Here is a 21,865-nt window from a genome sequence, read left to right as displayed (position 1 = left end):
GAGTCTACGATATGGCGAAGTGGAGGAGTCAGGGCCGGAGTCTTATAGCAGAGGTGATTGGATTGTGGACACACTCACACACGGTGGAGGCCATGACAGTTGCATGTTTTATTCGAATCAGAAGATGTTTTGTGTAAGACACATGCTTCATGTTACGTCATTTTGTACAAGATAATAAAGTAAGAGTATGTATCAAATATGATGTTTTTTATTTTAATATATTGAAAGTTAACATAGTAATAATGGCTGAAAATGTTTAATTAAATTCAACTTAATTTTTGTATGTAGAAATTAAACTATTGAATTGATCTGAATGTACAAAAAGAAAAAAGGTTACTGTTACATAATCCATTTTAGTATACTTAACATGGGTTTAGTGAGTACATTTTACTCGGAATAGTTGAGGTGAAAATTATCAGTATAATTAAATTGAAATTACTCAAAATAGTTTAACTGAAAATTATCAGTATAATTAAGTTGAAATTACTCAAAAATAATAAGTACAGTGAACTTAAAAAATAAATCTGGATTTAGATAACTTTGTTTTGTGCATCCACTTACCTTAATAAAATTAAGTAAATTCAACATAACAATTTTTTCAGTGCAGTTACTAGACCATAAAGATCCCATTGTTTCCGAACCTGAACCAGAGAAACAGTTTAATCAGGATTTAGTGAAAACAAATGAAACACTAAGTCAGGAAATGTTTTGCAGATACATTAAAACATCTCCTGTTGACAGGAAAGGTAATGCGGTAAGCATTTTGTTTCTTTTAAAGTATATTTTCCATTAAAAATAAGTACGATGGAAATGAACACAGTACAGTAACTGTTTTTGTTGATGTTCATCACCAGAGTGGTTTGTTGGATGTCTATCTCTGATTTTCACTTTGGGTCATTTTATTCGTTTTCTACATGAATGTATTTTAACTAGTTTTAATGTGTGATGATATAATCAGAATATAAATGATGTCAGATGTTTTGTTATTGGATGATTACATGTAATAAACTCATATAGAAGACATGATTTAAGTTACTGATAAATAATATGAATGAAATATAAAAAATAAATAAAGCATGATTCCTAACATTGTTACAGTTTGGATTGGGAGAATTTTATTTTGACTTAAAATGTAATATGATTTTTTTTTTTTTTTATTGATTTCATACAAATTAAAATTAAAATCTCTACCGTGTTGGTCTTTTCTTATTATTTGAATGTTGATGTGTCGGACATTGTGATAAAAACAAAATCAGTTTGAACTTTTCATGCTTTAAAACCTCACCTCACACAGTGAATGTGTGAATGTCTTGTGTTTTAATATAACTGTACTTAAGTTAGTCTAAATGGGGGCGCTAGAATATGAAAACAAAGTTAAAAATGTTATAAATACGTTTATTTATCTTGTAAAATATTATTATTATTATTAATAATGCCTTAATGTGTTCATCACAGCTGGTAAAGGTGGAGCTGATTTTATTTACTTTGTATACTGCAGCTGGAAGGTTTAACCCATATTTATTAGTTAATAATCTGAATCTGTAAAGTAACTAAAATGTACAATATTGGCTTCCGAAAATGTAGTACAAGTTTAAAGTATCATAAAATGGAAATACTTGGGTAAATTACAAGTACCTCCAAATTGTACTGCAGTACAGTACTTGAGTAAATGTTGAGTTACATTCCACCACTAGTAGTATGTAAGATTACAAACATACAGACAGACGGGCTGACATGTTGTGGACCTGTTACAGAAACATACGGTGACTTAGTGAATCAGTGCACGTGTGTTTTCAGAAGTCACATGTTGCTCCTGGATGAGCGGTGTGCAGAGGCTGACCAGCAGCACCAGCACTGAGGTGCAGAAGAACAGAATGATGGCAAAGTGCAGGTAATGGATCCCACACACCAAGAAGGGAAAATACAGCTGCCAGAACCGAACCAGAACTCAGGCAACATCCTGCAGAGACCCATCAGACCCCAGAACGCACCCTGCAGCGGAGAGAGACTCAGCGTCTGAACAACAGCTATTGTATGTACCCTTTTTTTTTTTATAACAGAAGCCTTTAATACAGGGGTGTCCAAACTTTTTTCAGCGAGGGCCATATACAGAAAAATATATGAAGGGCTGGGCCGCTCACTAGAGGTACATCGCCTCATAAGTTCAGTTAAAAGTTAGCAAAATCAATCAAATGAAGGTAAATGATGCTTGTGAGTGTTGGCAGCTCATCCCTCAGATTGATTATAATAAGGAGAAATATGAAGGGTGTATTTCAAGCTTCTTATGTAAATAAGTTATTGGGCTTTTTTCTTATCAACTAAGATATGTTATAAAATGTTTCCAACTTTAATTGACTGAATTTATTTGAAAAGTGGTCTCATTACCACATGAATACTACTGTGTAATATATTTTTACATTTATAGTTAAGAAGTACAATATAAGACAGGCACAAGTTTCCTTTGTGGGCCATATTCCATTATACTTTAAAAATTAGCTGAGGGCCGATTCAAAATGGTCCGCATTTGGCCCCCGGGCCGTAGTTTGGACACCCCTGCTTTAATATAACACTCGTTTTAAAATGATGGACGGTATTAATTACAATACAACTATAGCACTTGTGTACTTGGTTTCAGCTGACAATCTTAATGGCATTTCTTCAGCTAGATTTCACACTGAAGCGTTAATTATTTAATATTTGTTATCTTGTCTACAATAGGGGAGAAAATGGTATACATAACATATATTTTGATCACCAAATTGTCAAATTTTAAAACATAAAAATGTGCAACTTGATGCAAAATCCAAAAAAGGGTCCTAATCTAAAACTTAAAAAGACGCATATTAGTTAGAAGAAGCATATTAGACACCTTGTTTGCAGTTTCTGAACATGTGTGTATGTGTGAGTTCTGTTGGTATGATTCAGATAAGATAAGACAAGAATTCAGTAGTTTAACATCAACAGGGTAATAATGAAAAACAGGACATGTCATATACATATTTGGGTCCTAAATATATATTAGATATATTTACATGTATGTGTGAAAACAGTGTGTGTTTTTGAGCAGGTAATATGATTTATTATGACGTTACCACATGTATGATATCTGACCTTCTCATTGACCCTCTTCACGAACACAGCCAGCAGGAAGACGGAGGCGATGGGTGGTGCAGGTAGCTGGAGACGGACTGGATGTAGTCGAACAGCTGGCCGCTCTGAGCCGCCTGCACCACGGGGATCCAGCAGATACTGACGCACACGATGCACAGCACCCACACCCTGAAAACACATCATCTCACATTCGTACATTCTGAACATCCTCACAACGACCAGTTACAGTTGTTTTTTATTATGTTCGAAAAATATCACTGGTCACCAGCTTGATCTTCAATCTCAGGATCCTTGTAGTTATTCTCCTCTCAAGAATGGAAGTAGTCTTCACATACAGAGCATTTGGTACAACTAGCACAGAACAGTGTCCTTCACATGCTGATATACAAGAGAGGGAGTTACACAGTCACAAGATCAAGGTTCAAGGTTCAAGGTTCTTTATTGTCAATCTGACATAGCTACAGAGTAATTATGCAGTTGAAAATCTTATGTCACAGGCTTCTCCAACAATGCAACATAATAACATAACATAATAACAATAAGAGCATGAGCAATACAAAAATAATAATAGTTATAAAAATGAAATAAAGTTATGATGTGGAATAATGCAGTACGAGTCTATATACAAGTTATTGGAATGATATATATATATTAGGTATTAGATACATACTACTGAGTAGCAGTTGAATGTTTGAAGTTGTTTCAACAGTTCAATTTTTTTAACAGTCTCACTGCCCGCGGGAAGAAACTGTCTCCGAATCTTCTTGTCCTTGCCAGGATGCTGCGGTAACGTCTGCCAGACGGCAACAGAAAGAACAGTTTGTGGCTGGGGTGATGGGGGTCTTTGATAATCCGTAGTGATTTCTTCCTGAGCCGCTGGGAGTAAAGGTCCTCCATGGATGGCAGCTCCGTCCTGGTGATGTGCTGTGCAGTTTTCACCACCCTCTGTAAAGCCTTACGATCGAGGTCGGTGCAGCTGCCGTACCAGGCCGTCATGCTGCCAGTGAGGATACTCTCTATCGTGCACCTGTAGAAGTTGCAGAGTATCCTGGAATCCATTTTGAACCTCCTCAACCTGCGGAGGAAGAAGAGCCGCTGTCGAGCTTTCTTGGTGATGGTGGTGGTGTGAAGAGACCATGTCAGGTCCTCAGTGATGTGGACCCCAAGGAACCTGAAGCTTTTGACTCTCTCCACCGTAGTCCCATTGATGGCGATGGGGGCGTGTCCCTCTCCCTGCTGCTTCCTGTAGTCCACAATCAGCTCCTTTGTTTTGCTGATGTTGAGATGGAGGTTGTTCTCCTGGCACCAAGATGTCAGGTTTTCGACCTCCTCTCTGTACGCCGTCTCGTCATCGTCTGTGATCTGGCCGATGACGGTCGTGTCATCAGCAAACTTCACGATGGTGTTGGAGCTGTGTGTGGCCACGCAGTCGTGGGTGAACAGGGAGTAGAGGAGAGGGCTGAGCACGCAGCCTTGAGGGGCACCGGTGTTGAGAATCAGGGTGGAGGATGTGATATTTCAAGGAATGAAGGAATACCAGTTCTTCTAGGTAATCATACATCCTGTCATGTTCAAAATACTGAGTTTTTTCTCAAAATGTTAGCTTTTTTCTGAAAATTGCAAAAATTCTGACTTTCTCAAAAAATTCTGACTTTTTCAAAAGAAAATGACTTTTTTGTCAAAATGCAAACATTTTTCTCAAAATTCTCACTTTTTTCTAAAAATTCAAAAAAAATCTCAAAATTCTCACTTTTTTTTCAATATTCTCACTTTTTATCAAAATTCTCCCGTTTTCTGAATACTTAAAAATGTTAATAATCACTGGTCACCAGCTTGATCTTCAATCTCAGGATCCATGTATTTGTGATCCTCTCCAGAATGGAAGTAGTCATCACATACAGAGCATCAACTAGTTCCTGAACAGTGTCCTTCACATGCTGATATCCAAGAGAGGGAGTTACACAGTCACAAGATGGAGGAATAGAAAGCAGTATTCAATGTTTACTTCAGATTAGCTCCACGTCAGAAATGATCATGCTTGTCATATGTCTATCTCCATAGAGGCTGAATCATCATGTTAATCACATAGCTATCATATGCCTATACAGGGTCACATATGGAAACATTTACTTGACTTTCTGATAACTTAATCTCACAACAAAAACATTCTGATTTATCTTGTAAATCAAATAACTTTTTAAAAATAGTTTATAAATACACAAACTCATATACATTTAATTACTTTTTTGTATTTATGGTGATCATCTTGTGCCGGCGTTGCAGATGTTCAGGATATTTGGTACTATAGTGCCATCTGGTGTTGAAAATAGCATTTTTGTTAAGCCTTATTTTTAGACATTTTTTAATAATATTATATGATTATTTAATTTGGTAGTGAGTTCCAAACACCACAATTATTTAGGAATATCTACCGAATCAAAATCACATTTGAAAAAATTATAATTTCTACGTTTTTGTTTTAAAGTGCATATACTCTAATGGCATTTTAATATACTTATACTATCTTAGTTAGAGTTGTTTTTTTCCTATGTTTGGCCTTTTTGATGTTTGCATTTCTTTTGTTGTTACAGGAACATTTACCACCACAGAATTATAATAAATAAATAAATAAAAGGGTTTATTGTCATATAGCCTAATAATAAAGAATGCATTTGAATGTATTTCTGTTGTTAGTTATAGTTGTTTTTTGTTATGTTTGACCTTTCTTTACACTTCAATGCCTACACAGAGATGTTCATGTTGTCCAAGGACCTTTTCTTATAAAAAGACAAAACAAAAATAACGCCCAGCACCGCCGAAAACCCAAACCTCTTATACTTCTTCTCCGTTTGTTTTGTCTTTTACACAATTGTTGAGGGACATAGTGCAGCCTGGAGGTACTGACAGGAGCCAAAAGTGTGTGTGAAGGGTGAACGGAGAAAGCCTTTGGAAGATGAAATACAATGCTGCATAATTTACTTACAGTAGCCGGTGAGGACGAAGGCTCCAGCGATGATGACGAAGGTCTGAACGGTGTCAGTGTACATCAGAGCAGCCAGGCCACCTGAACACACACACACGGGTTTTTATGCAATAGCCGCACTTTTTCCCAAAACCGGCCCGGTGGTAGTTTAGATGGGCTACCCTTTCCTGAGGCCCTACAGCTATAGCGATACACTAATACTCTCAAATACAAGTCAGAAATATGCTAAATAAAAGTGCATCTTCTGCCGTGTTATTTTATTGTATACTTTATTTATTCCACACATGGCAGTTAATTTAAAACAAAACATGTACTTATATTGTTTTTTAAATTTTTTATAGCACATGGTGGAAAGGAGCAGGGAGAAGAACATCTTATTTTACCTGCCCCTTCTTCATACCGTCTAATTACGCTTTCTTTATACATTTTCTTAAACATCAAAATGTTCTTACAGCCTGTTGGAAAAATACTGAATGTATTCTTCCAATATCAGAGTACACATGATAACAAAGGTATCCCAACTGCAGCTGTGTACATGACAGGATGTATGATTACCTAGAAGAGCATCAGGACTGTTTGAGGCATATGATAGCTATGTGATTAACATGATGATTCAGCCTCTATGGAGATAGACATATGACAAGCATGATCATTTCTGACGTGGAGCTAATCTGAAGTAAACATTGAATACTGCTTTCTATTCCTCCATCTTGTGACTGTGTAACTCCCTCTCTTGGATATCAGCATGTGAAGGACACTGTTCAGGAACTCTGTATGTGATGACTACTTCCATTCTGGAGAGGATCAGAAACACATGGATCCTGAGATTGAAGCTCAAGCCGGTGACAAGTGATAAATATGGGAGTTGGGTCAAAGTACTCTAAAAAATCAGCTCACTTTAGATAGCTGATACACCCTTTAAAACGGTTAAACACACCACCTACTTATATTGTGGTATACCCAGATATATGTCTTATGACAAAAGTGTGACTTATAAGGACCAAATAAGACAACTCCCACACCCCTCCAAATGTACATACTGTAAATACACAACCAGACAGGACACAGCATTATGGGAGCAGCCATTTTAATTGTAAAATAAAGGTAGTATCAACTCTTCTCAAACCAATACATTTGTTTAACACATTAAAGTATACTATGCAGAAAAAGGTCCAGTTAACAGGCCATGTGACAAAAGTTGGAGCAAAATAAACTGTTAAGACAGACCAATGGATGAGCTTGCTAGAGAGACATACAGCTGGACAGACGGACAGCTTACAAACACACACGTTTATGGGTTGTAGGTGAGTCCATAGCTTGCTTTTTTGAAGGAAAAATCTGCATAGTTTACCATTTAAACAAATGTCAAAAAGTGCATTAATATGAATCATTGGTTTAACATACAAAATAAAATAGATTAGAAACACCACAATCGGTTTTTTGGCCACAAAACAAAACGGCCAGGATAACGTCCAAAATGTTACATAGCTTTGCTTTCCCATAACGCAATTTTTATCCAACTTACCTTTCGGTTGGACATGGGTGCTGTAATAAACTTGAAGTCCACAGGATAACCACAACATTATAACACAGGACATATCTGAATAGTATACAATTTAAACCAATGTCTCAAAAAACACATTGGATATAAATAAGACTATCAAATCCTTGGTTTAACACAAAATAAAAATAGGTAAATAACCCAATTCAAAGGGTTTTCTTCATTAACAGCTTTTTTAGTTTTATGGCCACAAAACAGCCAGGAATATAACCTATATGTTATGTTACTTAACAGCATCATCTCTGTCAACCCGTCTGTTGAACATGGGTGCTGTATGAAACGTTAAGACATCAGGATAACCACAACATAATACAAAACTGATAGTTTCACTGTGACTGTCTCTTTCGGGCAATTCCGCGATTGCGAACGAAGTCTCTTACATTTTGTACTGTTCGTTCATCAAGCACTTTTCCTTCAACCAGCTTGCAGTGCTGGCACTCAGATTTGGTGGCCCGATGTCCTTTGTCAATATAAAGCTTAAAATGCCGCATTACTGCAGCTACTTCATCCTTGGCCCACACTTTTTTGACTATATTTCTGGCATTTTCACGACTCTTTCCTGAAAGATATACAAGTAAAAAAAAATTAATAATCAGTAGAATCAAATTTTAGTTGGAAATAACATCTGCTTTTTATCTGAAAATTTGATACGAGTAGCACCAGTGTTTCCGCCAGACCAGGGCTGAGAGGGCGTCCACCCGAGAGCGGGGGGGGGGGTGACGTCACGCTGTGTCACGTGACTTGAATTGAGCCGTCCCTTATAGATACTATCTCTTTACGTATTAGTGATGGGAATTCCGGCTCTTCTTAGTGACTAGTCAGTAGTCACTAAGAAGAGCCGGCTCCTAAACGGCTCTTCATGTTACCAAAGTTTACCACGGAGCCTCAGTTTTGCCGCTGCGAGGCTCCGGCACTCGCAGTTCACACGCGTGCTCCACTAGCACCCCCCGCTAAGGCTCAACGGCAGTACATTTTCCGTCACAGGAACACGCTTTGCTGGCGGCGAAAATAATCCCACCAGACTCCTTTGCCCCTCCAACAGAGGGATGTCCTGGTCCTTTTTCCTTTTCATCATTTCAAGCGATAAAAACTCTCGATCTTCTCTCAAATTATTATTATTTTTTGGGCGCCCTCGGCTCGAGTTCAGGGCGTTCTGAGCTGAATAAGGGCGTCAAATGACGGCAAGACGCCTCCCTGGTGGAAACGCTGAGTAGCACATACATGCCATCCTCTTCTCATTCTTCCTCCTCCTGCCTGCCTCCTAGCCTTAACTTTAGGACTGCAATCCAATAAGTAAAGTGACTATTGAGAAATCTTGGGTGGGCGGCGGCGAATAAACGATTAATATTCGCCAGGGCTGTCCGATTTTCGAATTTGATCATGGTTAGTTTCTGGCATCCCTAGTCAAGATCTTACCCCATACAGACAGACACAGCAATGTGGGCCAGACCCAGTGAGCGTCAGCCAGTTGTCATATCAGAAAAAAGGGTACAGTTCCAAACAGAAGTGCTACCCTTTTTTTGCCACTGTCTTTTAATAAATTAATTGAGGGTCATATATTCATACCTCCTATCTTTTTGGACAGCAGGGGTAGAATGATGGGTTAGACATTTAAAAAGTCCTAGGCTGGAAATGCATTCTAGTAATAATTGACCACTCCCAATAAGGAAACTAATCAATACATTTTTGAAGATCAAAACTGTCTCGGCTAGGTCTTAACAGTTTTCTTATAAGCTTATTTCAACAAGTTCAACAACCTTACCTTTATAGGGAGGAGCCGTCTCACTCACTGTGGATGACACCGTTTCTGCTTAACACACAAATGTTTTTGTTGTTAAATATATAATTTGTATTCTCTATTCTGTCAGACACAACTATAAGTGAAGCAACCTACCCAAATGCTCTGTGATAACAGATGTGGATGCAGCAGTCACAGGTTCGCTAGTTCCACACTCTGGTGCTGCTGTCTCATCATCATCAGAGTCACTGTTTACGTCTTCAGCATCACTGAATGAAATTTTATCTAGGAAAAAGTACAGGTAAAACTTGCATTAATATCTGGACATAAATAAATAAAAACATACCTGAATTATTTTAGCTTTAGATATATACAATTCTGTAATAGTTTAAACAATGCACACTCAAGAAGCTTATTTGATGCAAGTGCACACTTTAAGAATCAAAAGCCAAAGTCAACCTCACTCACAATGCATTTCATTTGATTGGTTAATGTTGTTTGGGAATTCAACATTTTCCTAGAGCATTCCAGGCTGGTAAGGATGAGTGCAAGTATGTTTTTGTTTAAAAAATAAATACAAATGTTTCTGTAGTACAAACCTTCAATATCAATCTCGTCCAGTGATTTCCCCTGAATGCTGGAAAGCTGTCCTTTGTCCATAGATAACAGCAGTTTAGAAATCTTGGCCAGTTGTGTGGTTGGAACTGGTAATCTGTAGAAATCCTGGTGTACCCGGATATCATGACCCAGGAAATCAGCTACCTGGTCCAGTTCATTGTTTTTTAAATTAAGCACCTGGGAGAGTGTTGCGACATGTTTTCTAAGGTGTGTCGACCTGAGGTGCTTAGGGTGCTTTGCACCACACTTGCTTGTATGAAGACGCAAGCAGTCCTGTCCTCGGTAGTAGATCATACATTTGGGTCTTGCAAACAGGAACACATTGGTGGAAAAAACACCACATTCAGTTCTTTTACTCACAAGAAGGGTCAGGGCATCCAACATGCTTGGTGAAAGCAGAACTGCAACCTTTCTGCCCCCCTTTCCCGTGATTTCAACTTGGCTGAAATAGTTGCAGAGCCTCTGTTCCGTCTTTGACAACCCCATGGCAACATCTTGATGCAGTTCTGCGTTGTCTCTTTCATTAAAATGTTTGAGGCGCATTTTTGAAACCTCCACAGTACGTCTTCGATTAAACACTATGATTTGTGCAAGGGCAACGTTTGCAAGTTTAGCATAGTTCTGAGGCGTCGCCTCCTCTTTTAAGTTGCAAATGGCACTTTCTGCAGACTTGTCAAGGTGCCGATGAAGGATCTGAACATCTTCGGTGAAGGGTAATGTTGATGGTTTGTTGTATTTTGCACCGCTCTGAGTGTTCAGAGCACTGTGAGACACAAACTCAGACGACTTGGAGGTGTAGAGTTTCTCGAACATTTTAGTCGATTTGATCAGTTCATCATCCTCTGCCATAAGGGCCCGACAATGAATAATGCCACTTATTTTGAGTAGCGCATGTCCAAGTTTCAATGCCAGGCCTGGTGTTGAACATGTGTGGTGTTTATCATCAAATCCTGACACTTTCTTCACCGCTTGCACCACTCTTTGGCAGTTAGCAGGTTTAACAGCCTCCTCAAGGCTATAAACCGAGAATTCTGTTCGCAGACAAAGCAACAAACGTCCAACTTCACGTAGCTTCTGACGTATGTATTCATACTTAGTAGGGTCTTGACCGTGTTTGTTGTAGAGTGACTGGGCCAACTGAATAATAGAAATGTCATTTCGGACAACTGAGGCAACCTCATCTTGTCTCATCGCATTGAGTAGCTTCCACACTCCACTTGAGATCGGCTGAGAAAATACTGACTCATGAGCTGAGGCCAAACCCAGTACTTTGGTTCTTCCAGGTTTTTCTTCTTCTTCTTCTTCGTTTTCTGGCTTACAGGGGCATCTGCGGACATGTCTCCAAAGGTCCTTGCGGATGTACAATCCTTTACAGTACATGCAGTGGATGAATTTTCCTGCCGGTGCTTCAGCCTTTGGTTTTCTCTTTACTTTTAGCGTCCCTGTTCCACTCTTTAAAACGTCAGTGTTGTGTTTAAAATTTCCTTTATTCCTCATTTTTTCTATTAATATCTTTCTCTCTTTCGAGTGTTTGGGAAGGGAAAATGCATGTATAATTTCAGCATGTGTTTTGTGCGTTCTGAAATGGCGGGAAATTTTGCTTTGTGGTTTTCTACAAACGAAACAGTAATTTTTTGTGCTCAATGTCAGATGTTGTTCGGGAAGCTCAGCTTTAGCCTTTGGCTTTTTCTTGTACGAGTCTTTGTTAGAAATCGATGGACTAGATGTTGTAGCATCGATATCCATATCAAGAGGGGGCCAATCCTCTGATGTACTGGGCAATACTGGGAGGCTTGTGTCCGATGGATAATTGTTTCCGACATCAGTTAGTGTTTTAAATGCAATCTGTCCAGCTTTTGACTGACCAGGCATTAAGGGGATACTTGCATCTGAATCATCATCTTGTGAGTCGGGTATGTATTCCTCAACAGACATGCACTCATCTGATATTTGATCCTTTTCAGAATCCGATTGGTTTGACTGCAGTTCATCTCTGACACTGTTTTCAGAAGGCTGTTGGAAATGAAAAAAAAAAACGACATTTAGTTTTGACGTATAGTTATAGACAGCTAAAAGTTCAACAAAACCTTAAGCTCATGCTCACCTTAGGTAGATAATGGAGGTTATCATCCTGAATGTTTCTGAAGCAGGATTGATGCCAGACTTGTGAACACTCTGCAACACATTTTTTGTATATTATTGTAAATAGTACTGGTCTATTAAAACTGTTTTGTTTGCACAATGAAATACAAAAGTGGGGTCAAAAAGATCTTCAGCATTAAACCATAAAAGATAAGGAAGAAAAATAAAACATTTGTAAGTAATCCAAACAATATACCAGAGTCTACAACTATTATAATTCAATAATGACCTATTTGTACGCAGCATTACACTAATACAGTTTATATATATATAGCCAATGGTGTAAACTAGGAATACCTTTCCCAAGGTGTATCATTCTAAAAAGTATACCAAACTACTGCAAATTCATACATGACTATCTCACCTCTGCATTCATATCCAAGCCACTTGGAGGAGGACACAGGTCCCACACAGGAAACACACCTGTCCAATGAGGATACAGTTGCGATCCTCAAGCAATGCTGTTGGCAAAATGTAACAATTTTATTTTTGAGCAGCAACAATTTCACATTGACATGTTGACATCTACTTAAAGCAAATCCTTTAATAGCAAAAATCAATGTTTAATAACATTTGCTTTTACAAGTCTCAAGACATATGAAAGCATCTAGGTTGTGTTTCTGAAATCCAATGCCGTTCTGCATTCACTCGACAGGCCAAATGATTACAGGTCTTAGGTGATGAAAAGTATAATCCTTAAACCCACTTTTCACACTCAGGAATTCAGGATATACTATATTTAGTTTACATTATCTCTTGTCATAGATTACTAGGGATGGGTACCGAGCCCCGGTATTAAACGGGCCCCGGGGCTGAATTATTAAAGACCGTGGTACTGTTAAGCTCCGACGTTATTGGTCTTTTTATCGGTACTGGAGACATCTAAAAAATATGTCATGTGTATTATTGCTACACAAACATTATATTGCAGTTTTAGTGTCGCCAACTCCGTTTCTAATACGCAAAAAGACTGCAAAATGCGTCATTTTTTGTATTTTCGATCTCTCCAATCCAGACAAGAGATCTCTCTCCCCCGTCTGTGTGCGAGGGGGCGGGGCAGTTTACACACACGCAGCTGCTACATGCAGCAACACACACACACGGAGGAGATGGCGGAGAGAACGCGCTCCGAGGTGTGGTTAAACTTTACCCGTCTCGCTCGTTGCCTAAAGTGCAATAAGAGTTTAGCATGTAAGGGCGGTAACACGAGCAATTTGTCTAAACATTTAGCAAAAGTGCACCACGTTCAGACGGAGAAATGCACCGGGTTTGACTGTCTCTCTAGTAGCTCTGTAGCCCCATCCACGAGTAACGTTTCCACGTCAGGTATATTATGTATGCTAGCAGCAACACACGGAGCTAACTCAATGATTCAAACATGGGTTAATGATTAGAGGTAACTGAGTTATTTAGTTTGTTAAAGTTTCAGCCATTCTGTTCACAGTTCTGTCATCAGATTATTTAATATGATTTGTTAAAACGTTGTTGCTTCTGTTGATGTGAAATATTATGTATTTCATTTAAATAAAAAGCAATGTTAGTTATGTTCACAATTTGTTAATTTTCATTTAATTGTTTATTTGAATAGGGACAATGCACATTAATGAACACTTTAGACAAATAATGCTTCAAGTGTAAATATGCCGGATTTTAGCTTTGAGCTAATTTCCATCCATAGTCCCTGACATACATAATAGTTAGTTTACCTCATTTTTCTCTCCAAAAGAACCGATAAGAGTACCGTTAAAAGACCGGACCGATAAGCGGTATCGATAAAAGTAGTAGTACCGTTAAAACCTTAACGATACCCATCCCTATAGATTACATTTATCATTACTTACTGAACAACTTAACATACAGATCACATGCAGGCAGTGCAAATATGAGTTACAGTCATGACTTACACTTTGAAAAGCATTTGAAGGCAATGTCCTCACACACCATTGTCTCTATAAACCATATGATATTCAGACTACTGCATACACAGCCCAAAGAAACATGTCGGTGTGTCAATAGATAAAAATCAAGTAGTATTTAAATGTAATGTACCTTTTCGGCTCTGCTGAGGGGAGAAAACACTTGACCTGTCGTCTTCGTGTAGCTCTCAGTGGTCTCAGTGCAGTCGCTGTTAGTCACCATCTGTAGCAGATAAAACACAGAGAAGGATCAATAAAACAGAAAGTCGGAAATGTACTATCAGAGAATATTTGGAATTGAATAAAAGAATGGTCCTACTGATGACAGAAAGAATGAAAGGAAAACTTAGTTAAAAACCTTACTGGATCCTTTTGTAAGCCACAAAACATCAATTTGAGATATTAAATATATGTTAAATGTAAAAATACCTCTTCAATGTTCTCATTTGGAGATGTGGCCCCACAGGTTTCGATAGGCATCACTTCATCAAGACCCTGCAAGATGCAAACACACACACACAAAAACATTATTATTATTATTGGATGGTGCGTTCCCATGTACCTAAAGATTCTAAACCATCCATAGCTTGTAGTAACATGAAATTAAAGTTATTCAGATATACATTTCAATAAACACCATGTAGTTATGTTTCACTGTATCAGAAGTATAACAAAAATAATGATATTTATACTGAAATAATCATAATCAAAACTAATGCATTGGACAATATGTAGCATTTACGTATGTGGTGTGATGGTTAGAGCAAGTAAAATGTTGACCACCTTGCATCTCCACGGCCAGTCTGAATCACCGTAATTATAGGTGATCTCCTCTCCTGGACTTATGTCTCGGTCAGCGAACAAACAAAGATGGGGCTTCCCTTGCACAGATAGTTTTTTCATCCTTGCAGTCGGGTTTCTGTGATCGTCATTCACAAGTCTTCCAAGAGACTCATTCTCTTTTGCTGCATCAACGCTACAAAAACACAAGTAAAACTTCATTGCAAAACAGTCAATTAAAATACTCAAAACAGCTAGCTAAGCTGTGAAAATAAAATCCAACTTCATTCATTCTGCTCAGACTTATCATTGACATAATACGCACCACCACAGTTTTCCATCAAAATGGAATTCGAACATGAACCCCTTGAGCCTGACAGGATAACGTTTCAGTCTCGTCTCACATTGTTGTTGGCTTATGAGTTCACCTCTATATTCTATCAAAAAGTCTCCCGTTTGAAATGGTATAGAGGTGAAGATGCCTTGACCTACAAGGAACACAAATAACAAATAAGTGAGAAAAATAGCACACTAAAGTCAAATATTTTATGTTTATACTTTAAGTTAAATCATGATTAAACAGTCAGAACTGAAGAATAAACTCACCTTTGATGGCATTGATGTATTGGACGTCAAGTCCTGCTTTGTCCCCTCCAGTGTCAATATAACATTTGGCATCATCCTTTGGATTGATGCATCTCCGTCTCCGCCTTTGCATCTTGACTTTGATGGTAGCTGTGAAAAAGAGTAATAGTTCATACCTCCTGTCCTCAGCTCCAGTTAAATACAATGTTTACATCAAATAAATGTTATTATGTTGCATTGTTGGAGAAGCCTGTGACATAAGATTTTCAACTACATAATTACTCTGTAGCTATGTCAGATTGACAATAAAGAACCTTGAAATAAATAAACCGGAGACTCAAAAAACAAAACACACTTCAGCTGCCGACATTGTTTCTTTAGCATTATTCTTACCTAGCATTTACACATGCTAGCATACTCTGAGTCTGAAGCACACGCAGTTAGCTCTGGTGCTACTAGTTCATACAAAAACATGTACATATGCTAGCATACTCAAGAGTCTGAAGCACACGCAGTTAGCTCTGGTGCTACTAGTTCATACAAAAACATGTACATATGCTAGCATACTCAAGAGTCTGAAGCACACGCAGTTAGCTCTGGTGCTACTAGTTCGATACAAAAACATGTACATATGCTAGCATACTCAAGAGTCTGAAGCACACGCAGTTAGCTCTGGTGCTACTAGTTCAATACAAAAACATGTACACATGCTAGCATACTCTGAAGCACACGCAGTTAGCTCTGGTGCTACTAGTTTAATAAAAAAAACATGTACACATGCTAGCATACTCTAAAGCACGTGCAGCTAGCTCTAGTGCTATTATGCTATTTCATCAGCTGGCAATCAATAATAATATGGAGGTTACGTTTACACGTACTCATGTAAAAGTTAAATACAATGTTTACATCACATAAATAAACCGGAGACTCAAAAAACAAAAACACACTTCAGCTGCCGACATTGTTTCTTTAGCATTACTCGTACCTAGCATTTACACATGCTAGCATACTCCGAGTCTGAAGCACACGCAGTTAGCTCTGGTGCTACTAGTTCGATACAAAAACATGCACATATGCTAGCATACTCAAGAGTCTGAAGCACACGCAGTTAGCTCTGGTGCTACTAGTTCAATACAAAAACATGTACACATGCTAGCATACTCTGAAGCACACGCAGTTAGCTCTGGTGCTACTAGTTTAATAAAAAAACATGTACACATGCTAGCATACTCTAAAGCACGTGCAGCTAGCTCTAGTGCTATTATGCTATTTCATCAGCTGGCAATCAATAATAATATGGAGGTTACGTTTACACGTACTCATGTAAAAGTTAAATACAATGTTTACATCACATAAATAAACCGGAGACTCAAAAAACAAAAACACACTTCAGCTGCCGACATTGTTTCTTTAGCATTACTCTTACCTAGCATTTACACATGCTAGCATACTCCGAGTCTGAAGCACACGCAGTTAGCTCTGGTGCTACTAGTTCGATACAAAAACATGCACATATGCTAGCATACTCAAGAGTCTGAAGCACACGCAGTTAGCTCTGGTGCTACTAGTTCAATACAAAAACATGTACACATGCTAGCATACTCTAAAGCACGTGCAGCTAGCTCTAGTGCTATTATGCTATTTCATCAGCTGGCAATCAATAATAATATGGAGGTTACATTTACTCATGTAAAAGAAGCAATATCTACAAGTATGCAAGCTTACCTGTTTGTGTTTAATCAAGTAGGCTATTGTAGCTCCATTGTCCATGTGTCTTTCCAGGAGTGAACGCACTGAACGCAGCAGCAAGCATGCATCTTGGAGGTGGTTTGTAAGGACCACCCACGCAGGAAAACCAGCCAATCACAGGGCAGCCAGCCCGCCAAATGTGACCTTTTGCATAAAAAAAATGTGTAAGGAACTGCACAAATGTGTATGGAACTGCAAAGCTACCGACCACCGATGTGATGCGCTGTTCTATACACTGGGATACACTCAAAAACAGGTTTAGTGGTAAAAAATGACTTTTTCAGAAAATGAGGATTTATGTTAGTTAGACACTAACAAACATGGATACACTCTTTGTTTTAAGCCGACTTCGGCATAGTCCACGTATACCACCAAGGTTCGCGTAATGACGGTGGGTAGTCAGGTAAAATGGTAGGTATACCCAGAGCCCTATAATAGATAGAGTTTCCCTAATAGAAAGAGTTACGATCTCCGTTTACTCCAATGGACCATTTGTGTACAGCAATGGCGGATCGTGGAGCCTCTCAATAGTTCCCGGAAGTTAGCGGCAAGGCTAGCAGCGCAGTAGAGTTGCAGCATAATAGACCGTTCGTGATGGACTTTTAAAGGTAAGAAGACGTTTAAAGATTTATATTGCGGATATTATCAGCACATCTGACTCAAATTAACATGTGTATTAAAGGATGTTAGTGGATTACCCCTAAATCTACTGATTTAGGGAACGTTTACAGATAACAGATTAGGCTAGGATACCGGATAAAGTAAGCAACACACGTTAACCATGAACAGCCTATTAATCCGTTCTCCTAATGTTATTTCATCCAACGTTGTGGAATTACAGAAAAAGGGCTTCTTAACGTGCTTTTATCCGGGGTGGAGGGAGTTAAATATAACATTGGTGCGTGTGATTGTAGTGGGTGGAGGTGGTGAAATTAGGATATTTTGGAGTTCAAGCTAGTATAATATAGTTAACGTTACACAATAATAAGGAAGAGAGCTATTGTTGTGATGCATTGCTATTGATATAGATTTAAAGTGCATATTTGAGACTTCCAAACGGTAAACAAAAACGCTACTTATGGGTGAGTGTTTTTACCAGAGCCATATGTCCTTGTGATTCTGTTGATTATTACCTGTCTGTATTATGTTGCAGCTCAGCTGATTTTGGATTGATGGCAAAGGGAGATGGACTTAAGTGAGAGTGAAAACACAAGGTAAGTTTAAAATAGGTCAGCAATTTCCCATCCTATAGGTTGCTATATAGATGTATCTAACCCTTTCTCCTGTCTTTGTCTCCCTCTTTCAGCACAAGAACCCCAGGGGGATTCAATGGAGCCTGAAGACCTGCAATGAGACCCTCACCCTGCACCTGAGTCTCAACTCCCAGAGTTTTGCAAGCCTCTCCCTGTTCCTTATTTTTATTAAACCAGACATTAAGCTTCCCAATGGTGTGGTCTTCGTTTTGTGAAAAATATGATTACCTCACATATTTTGTTGTTGTCTTTTGTGATAGTTAAATTGCTCCTGCTGACTTGAGCCAGCCATTCTTTCCTCCTCTCTGTGTCAGTGGGGAAGCCGTACATTTGTACTCTTTTCTCTGAGCGATTGGAGCATCCCCAGGCAGCACAGCAAACCATGGGGGAGACTATATGCCAGGACAACACGGAGGAAAAGGCACAGACAAACTGCATGACATGCTATTCAATGTTTATTGAATTCCATTTATTTACATGGATATTCCTAAAACAACACATAAACATCATCATGCTGCTGCAGCTAGTCCGGCTTTGACTCATTGTGCTGTCAGTTGACAATCATTGATAGGCACGCCTGTTATTAATGCATTCAAATGGCCCGCCACGAACTTCCGGGAACAATCTGAGTCTCCATGAACCACGTGACGATAAAACATTTTGGACTTTCGCTGTTACACACACACACACACACGTTTCACTATATTTTAGAAAACAACCATTTGCCCAAATACAAACGATAGTATGATAAGAGAATGGCTGTTTTTAGAAACTACAAGGAGCACAATCAAGTTATTGGTATCTTTCAACTTATACATCTGATCATATATGCACCGTAAAAAATATTTCATAAGCAACAGGGTGAGATTGAAAAACAGGACACACAAGATTCAAGATTAATACAATTAAAAATATCATTATATATAGGTAAGTAACTGTTCAAATGTATATACTAAATATATTTTACATGTATGTGTGCCGGTGCAAAGTTATTGTGAAAACAGTGAATATTTGATGTACAGTACTTGTGTTACATTACATGTGATACTGCCATTTATAGTAGATTTAGAGTAATTAATGCATCAATCCAGTGTTTTAAAGAAGATGTTTGATGACCTACGTTCCACTCAAACCCCCCCACTGTGATTCACTCGCTGCCCCGGTGCCGGCCAAACCCACAAAGTGACCACTGCCAATGTTGCTGGCAAACTGAGAGGCACCCACCTGGATTTGAAGAAAACACAGAAAAAAAACATGCCAAAGAAAATGAAGACCTGGAGAAGTAACGTGACATAAGTTAGTGAGATGACTATAGGAACATTGATGCTCCAAACAGAGACAAAGCAAATTGATCTTGCCCAATAAAGCCCCTTTTCTGGAAAACACATCAAGACGTTGTTGCTTGTCAAAAAAAGACTTGGACCGATTTTGTCTTGACTTCCTTTCATACATGGATAGATTGAACTGAACGGGGCCTACCGGCCTTAACCTGCAAAATACCACTTAAAGAATCCTAAACCATTTTTTTAATCCAGGCTGAAGAAATTTCTTTTTGCAGTTGAACTATTCATATTTTACACTGCACTGTAACTTTTATGTATATTTTATTATCTTGTATCTGTCTGCACCCTCTAGTGGTCACACACACACACACACACACACACACACACACACACACACACACACACACACACACACACACACACACACACACACACACAAAAACAATAACTGAGATGTCTGCAGGGTTGTTGATGACCATTTGTCCTGAAGAGAGATTCTCCATCGCTCCACTTACACCTGAAGACACGTTGTTATACCTGCTGCTTCAATTTAAATAGCTTCCTATATTATGCAACCTGCCTTTGTGCTTCTAAAACTCCAAAAACACATAAAGTTAGACATAAAAAAAAAGGACTAGAGAGCGATGCATGGGCAGTAGATCTGTAGTGGTCAGTCTAAGTGAGAACTTTGGTCAGCGGTGACTAAGTGTCAGCAGTTTATTCATTAGAGTAATTATTAACACCATGAAAAACAGGCTTTCAGTCATCATGTTTTACAGGATTTTAAAGAAGATTTGAATCTATTTTGGGCCTTTTTTTTTATCACAAAAATCTACCGTAAAACCCAAATGACGTACAAACATTTAATTAAAAAGTCACGGCATTTGCAAAGAAAATTCACAAGTGAAAAACAATGTATCAAACAGTCGTTTAATCCTTAGACAGCAGGGCTCTTCATTAAAACATCCATTTGCCTTTCAGTTCACAAACTTGATCCGATTGCATAAAATGAGGGCAGCTGCACGGGTTTGGATGTGTGCAAAAAACAGGTTTACGCCTCAATATAAAACATGCACGCACACACACACACACCTTTCACATGTCACACCAAGGAAGACAAATAAATTGTTAATTTGACATGATTCAGAACATGTTATTGGAAAAGCAACAAAGTGACAGATGTTGCACTAAAAGTGTTTAGTGATAGCTGGGGAGTTCATGACTGTAGTGTTAAACATCTGCTGCTAGCAGATAGAAAATACAGGGAAGTTCTTGTGTCTCAAGAGAGTCATTGTAATACTTTCTAAAAGCTGGAAAATTATGAAAAGTACTAGCATTTTTGATTCTAGCAGTGAAAGTGAAAAGCAGATTTATGAGACAACCCAGTCTGATTTGAGTCTTTTTGAGGGAGATGCATGAATTTGGATCAGGTTTTAACATGTGAAATCTTCTATTTCTCACCAAATTAGTGCTTATTTCTGAGTTGAAATACTTAAGTAGCGACTCGGAGTGAATTTCGTAAACTTAAATAAATCAACTCTGCAGATCTAGAGTGAAAATGTGTCTTATCTCGATGTTGAAAGAGAAAATCCTACATCTCTGAAAGACGCACTTCCTGTTTCCTTCCTAAAAAAAGTATTCAAACTGAATCAGTTAGCCAACTATCCAAAGTTTTAAACCCAGTATCTGGCCTGCAGTTATGAGAAGAATGTATTGTTAAGATGGTGAGGTCAACTCAGCAAGATGAGAGTGAATTAACACATGCTCCTGTCTGAGCTTATCTTTCCGCCCTGCAGTCAGAGCAACATGACATTTCACAATAAAACCTTAGAAATACATCTGAATAAATTAGGTGCAATGCTAAAGTGTTCAAATAATGCATAATACTCCATGCCTAACACATTCACACGCTCTGTGGTTGGAGCAATGGAAATAAAATTGTTTTGACACGGCTGCAGAAACACAGCTGTTCACCTGGAGCTCTAGGAAAGTTAGTTTAGACACAAGGACTCACACATGTGTCAAACTCAAGGCCCGGGGGCCAAATCAGGCCCGTGGTGGATTTAATTTCGGCCCGCAGGATAATTTCAAATTACTATTAAGGCCGCTACACACCCACCTGAGACCAAAGAACGTGTACCGAAGG

At 38.5% G+C, this 21,865-nt stretch overlaps 1 protein-coding gene and 1 long non-coding RNA gene across 4 annotated transcripts; one reads left to right on the top strand and one right to left on the bottom strand.

Moving 5' to 3' along the window:
* Window positions 1-7,164: 7,164 nt before the first annotated feature.
* Window positions 7,165-17,245, bottom strand: LOC117469991. 2 transcript variants are annotated; one of them, XM_034114497.1, is made up of 12 exons: window positions 17,160-17,245; window positions 15,456-15,584; window positions 15,175-15,337; window positions 14,853-15,045; window positions 14,499-14,564; window positions 14,203-14,292; window positions 12,518-12,614; window positions 12,116-12,186; window positions 9,993-12,024; window positions 9,550-9,678; window positions 9,418-9,465; window positions 7,165-8,214 (listed from the first exon to the last, which is right to left on the bottom strand). In XM_034114497.1, exons 2-12 carry the CDS (start codon window positions 15,565-15,567, stop codon window positions 7,982-7,984), a joined length of 3,234 nt encoding a protein of 1,077 aa, XP_033970388.1. In that variant the 5' UTR covers window positions 15,568-15,584; window positions 17,160-17,245; the 3' UTR covers window positions 7,165-7,981. The 2 variants fall into 2 exon arrangements, with proteins under 2 accessions (XP_033970388.1, XP_033970389.1); XM_034114498.1 differs by having other exon boundaries at window positions 9,418-9,462.
* Window positions 17,246-17,369: 124 nt separating this feature from the next.
* Window positions 17,370-18,625, top strand: LOC117469997. 2 transcript variants are annotated; one of them, XR_004554642.1, is made up of 4 exons: window positions 17,370-17,594; window positions 17,686-17,791; window positions 18,337-18,397; window positions 18,490-18,625. It is a non-coding gene; the product is annotated as an uncharacterized LOC117469997 (long non-coding RNA). The 2 variants fall into 2 exon arrangements; XR_004554641.1 differs by having other exon boundaries at window positions 17,383-17,791.
* Window positions 18,626-21,865: the final 3,240 nt, after the last annotated feature.

The sequence above is a fragment of the Trematomus bernacchii genome, unplaced genomic scaffold (assembly GCF_902827165.1).
Source record: "Trematomus bernacchii unplaced genomic scaffold, fTreBer1.1, whole genome shotgun sequence".
NCBI classification, from domain to species: Eukaryota; Metazoa; Chordata; class Actinopteri; order Perciformes; family Nototheniidae; genus Trematomus; species Trematomus bernacchii.
This window is presented reverse-complemented; position numbering and strand designations above follow the sequence as displayed.

Excerpts from the sequence above, each read along its gene's own strand:
- LOC117469991 (XM_034114497.1), bottom strand. The coding sequence starts at position 15,567 with ATGCAAAGGCGGAGACGGAGATGCATCAATCCAAAGGATGATGCCAAA. Across the intron at positions 15,046-15,174 it reads TTTGATGGAAAACTGTGGTG|CGTTGATGCAGCAAAAGAGA; the intron begins GTGCGTATTATG and ends GTGTTTTTGTAG. Across the intron at positions 12,025-12,115 it reads ACCTCCATTATCTACCTAAG|CCTTCTGAAAACAGTGTCAG; the intron begins GTGAGCATGAGC and ends CATTTCCAACAG.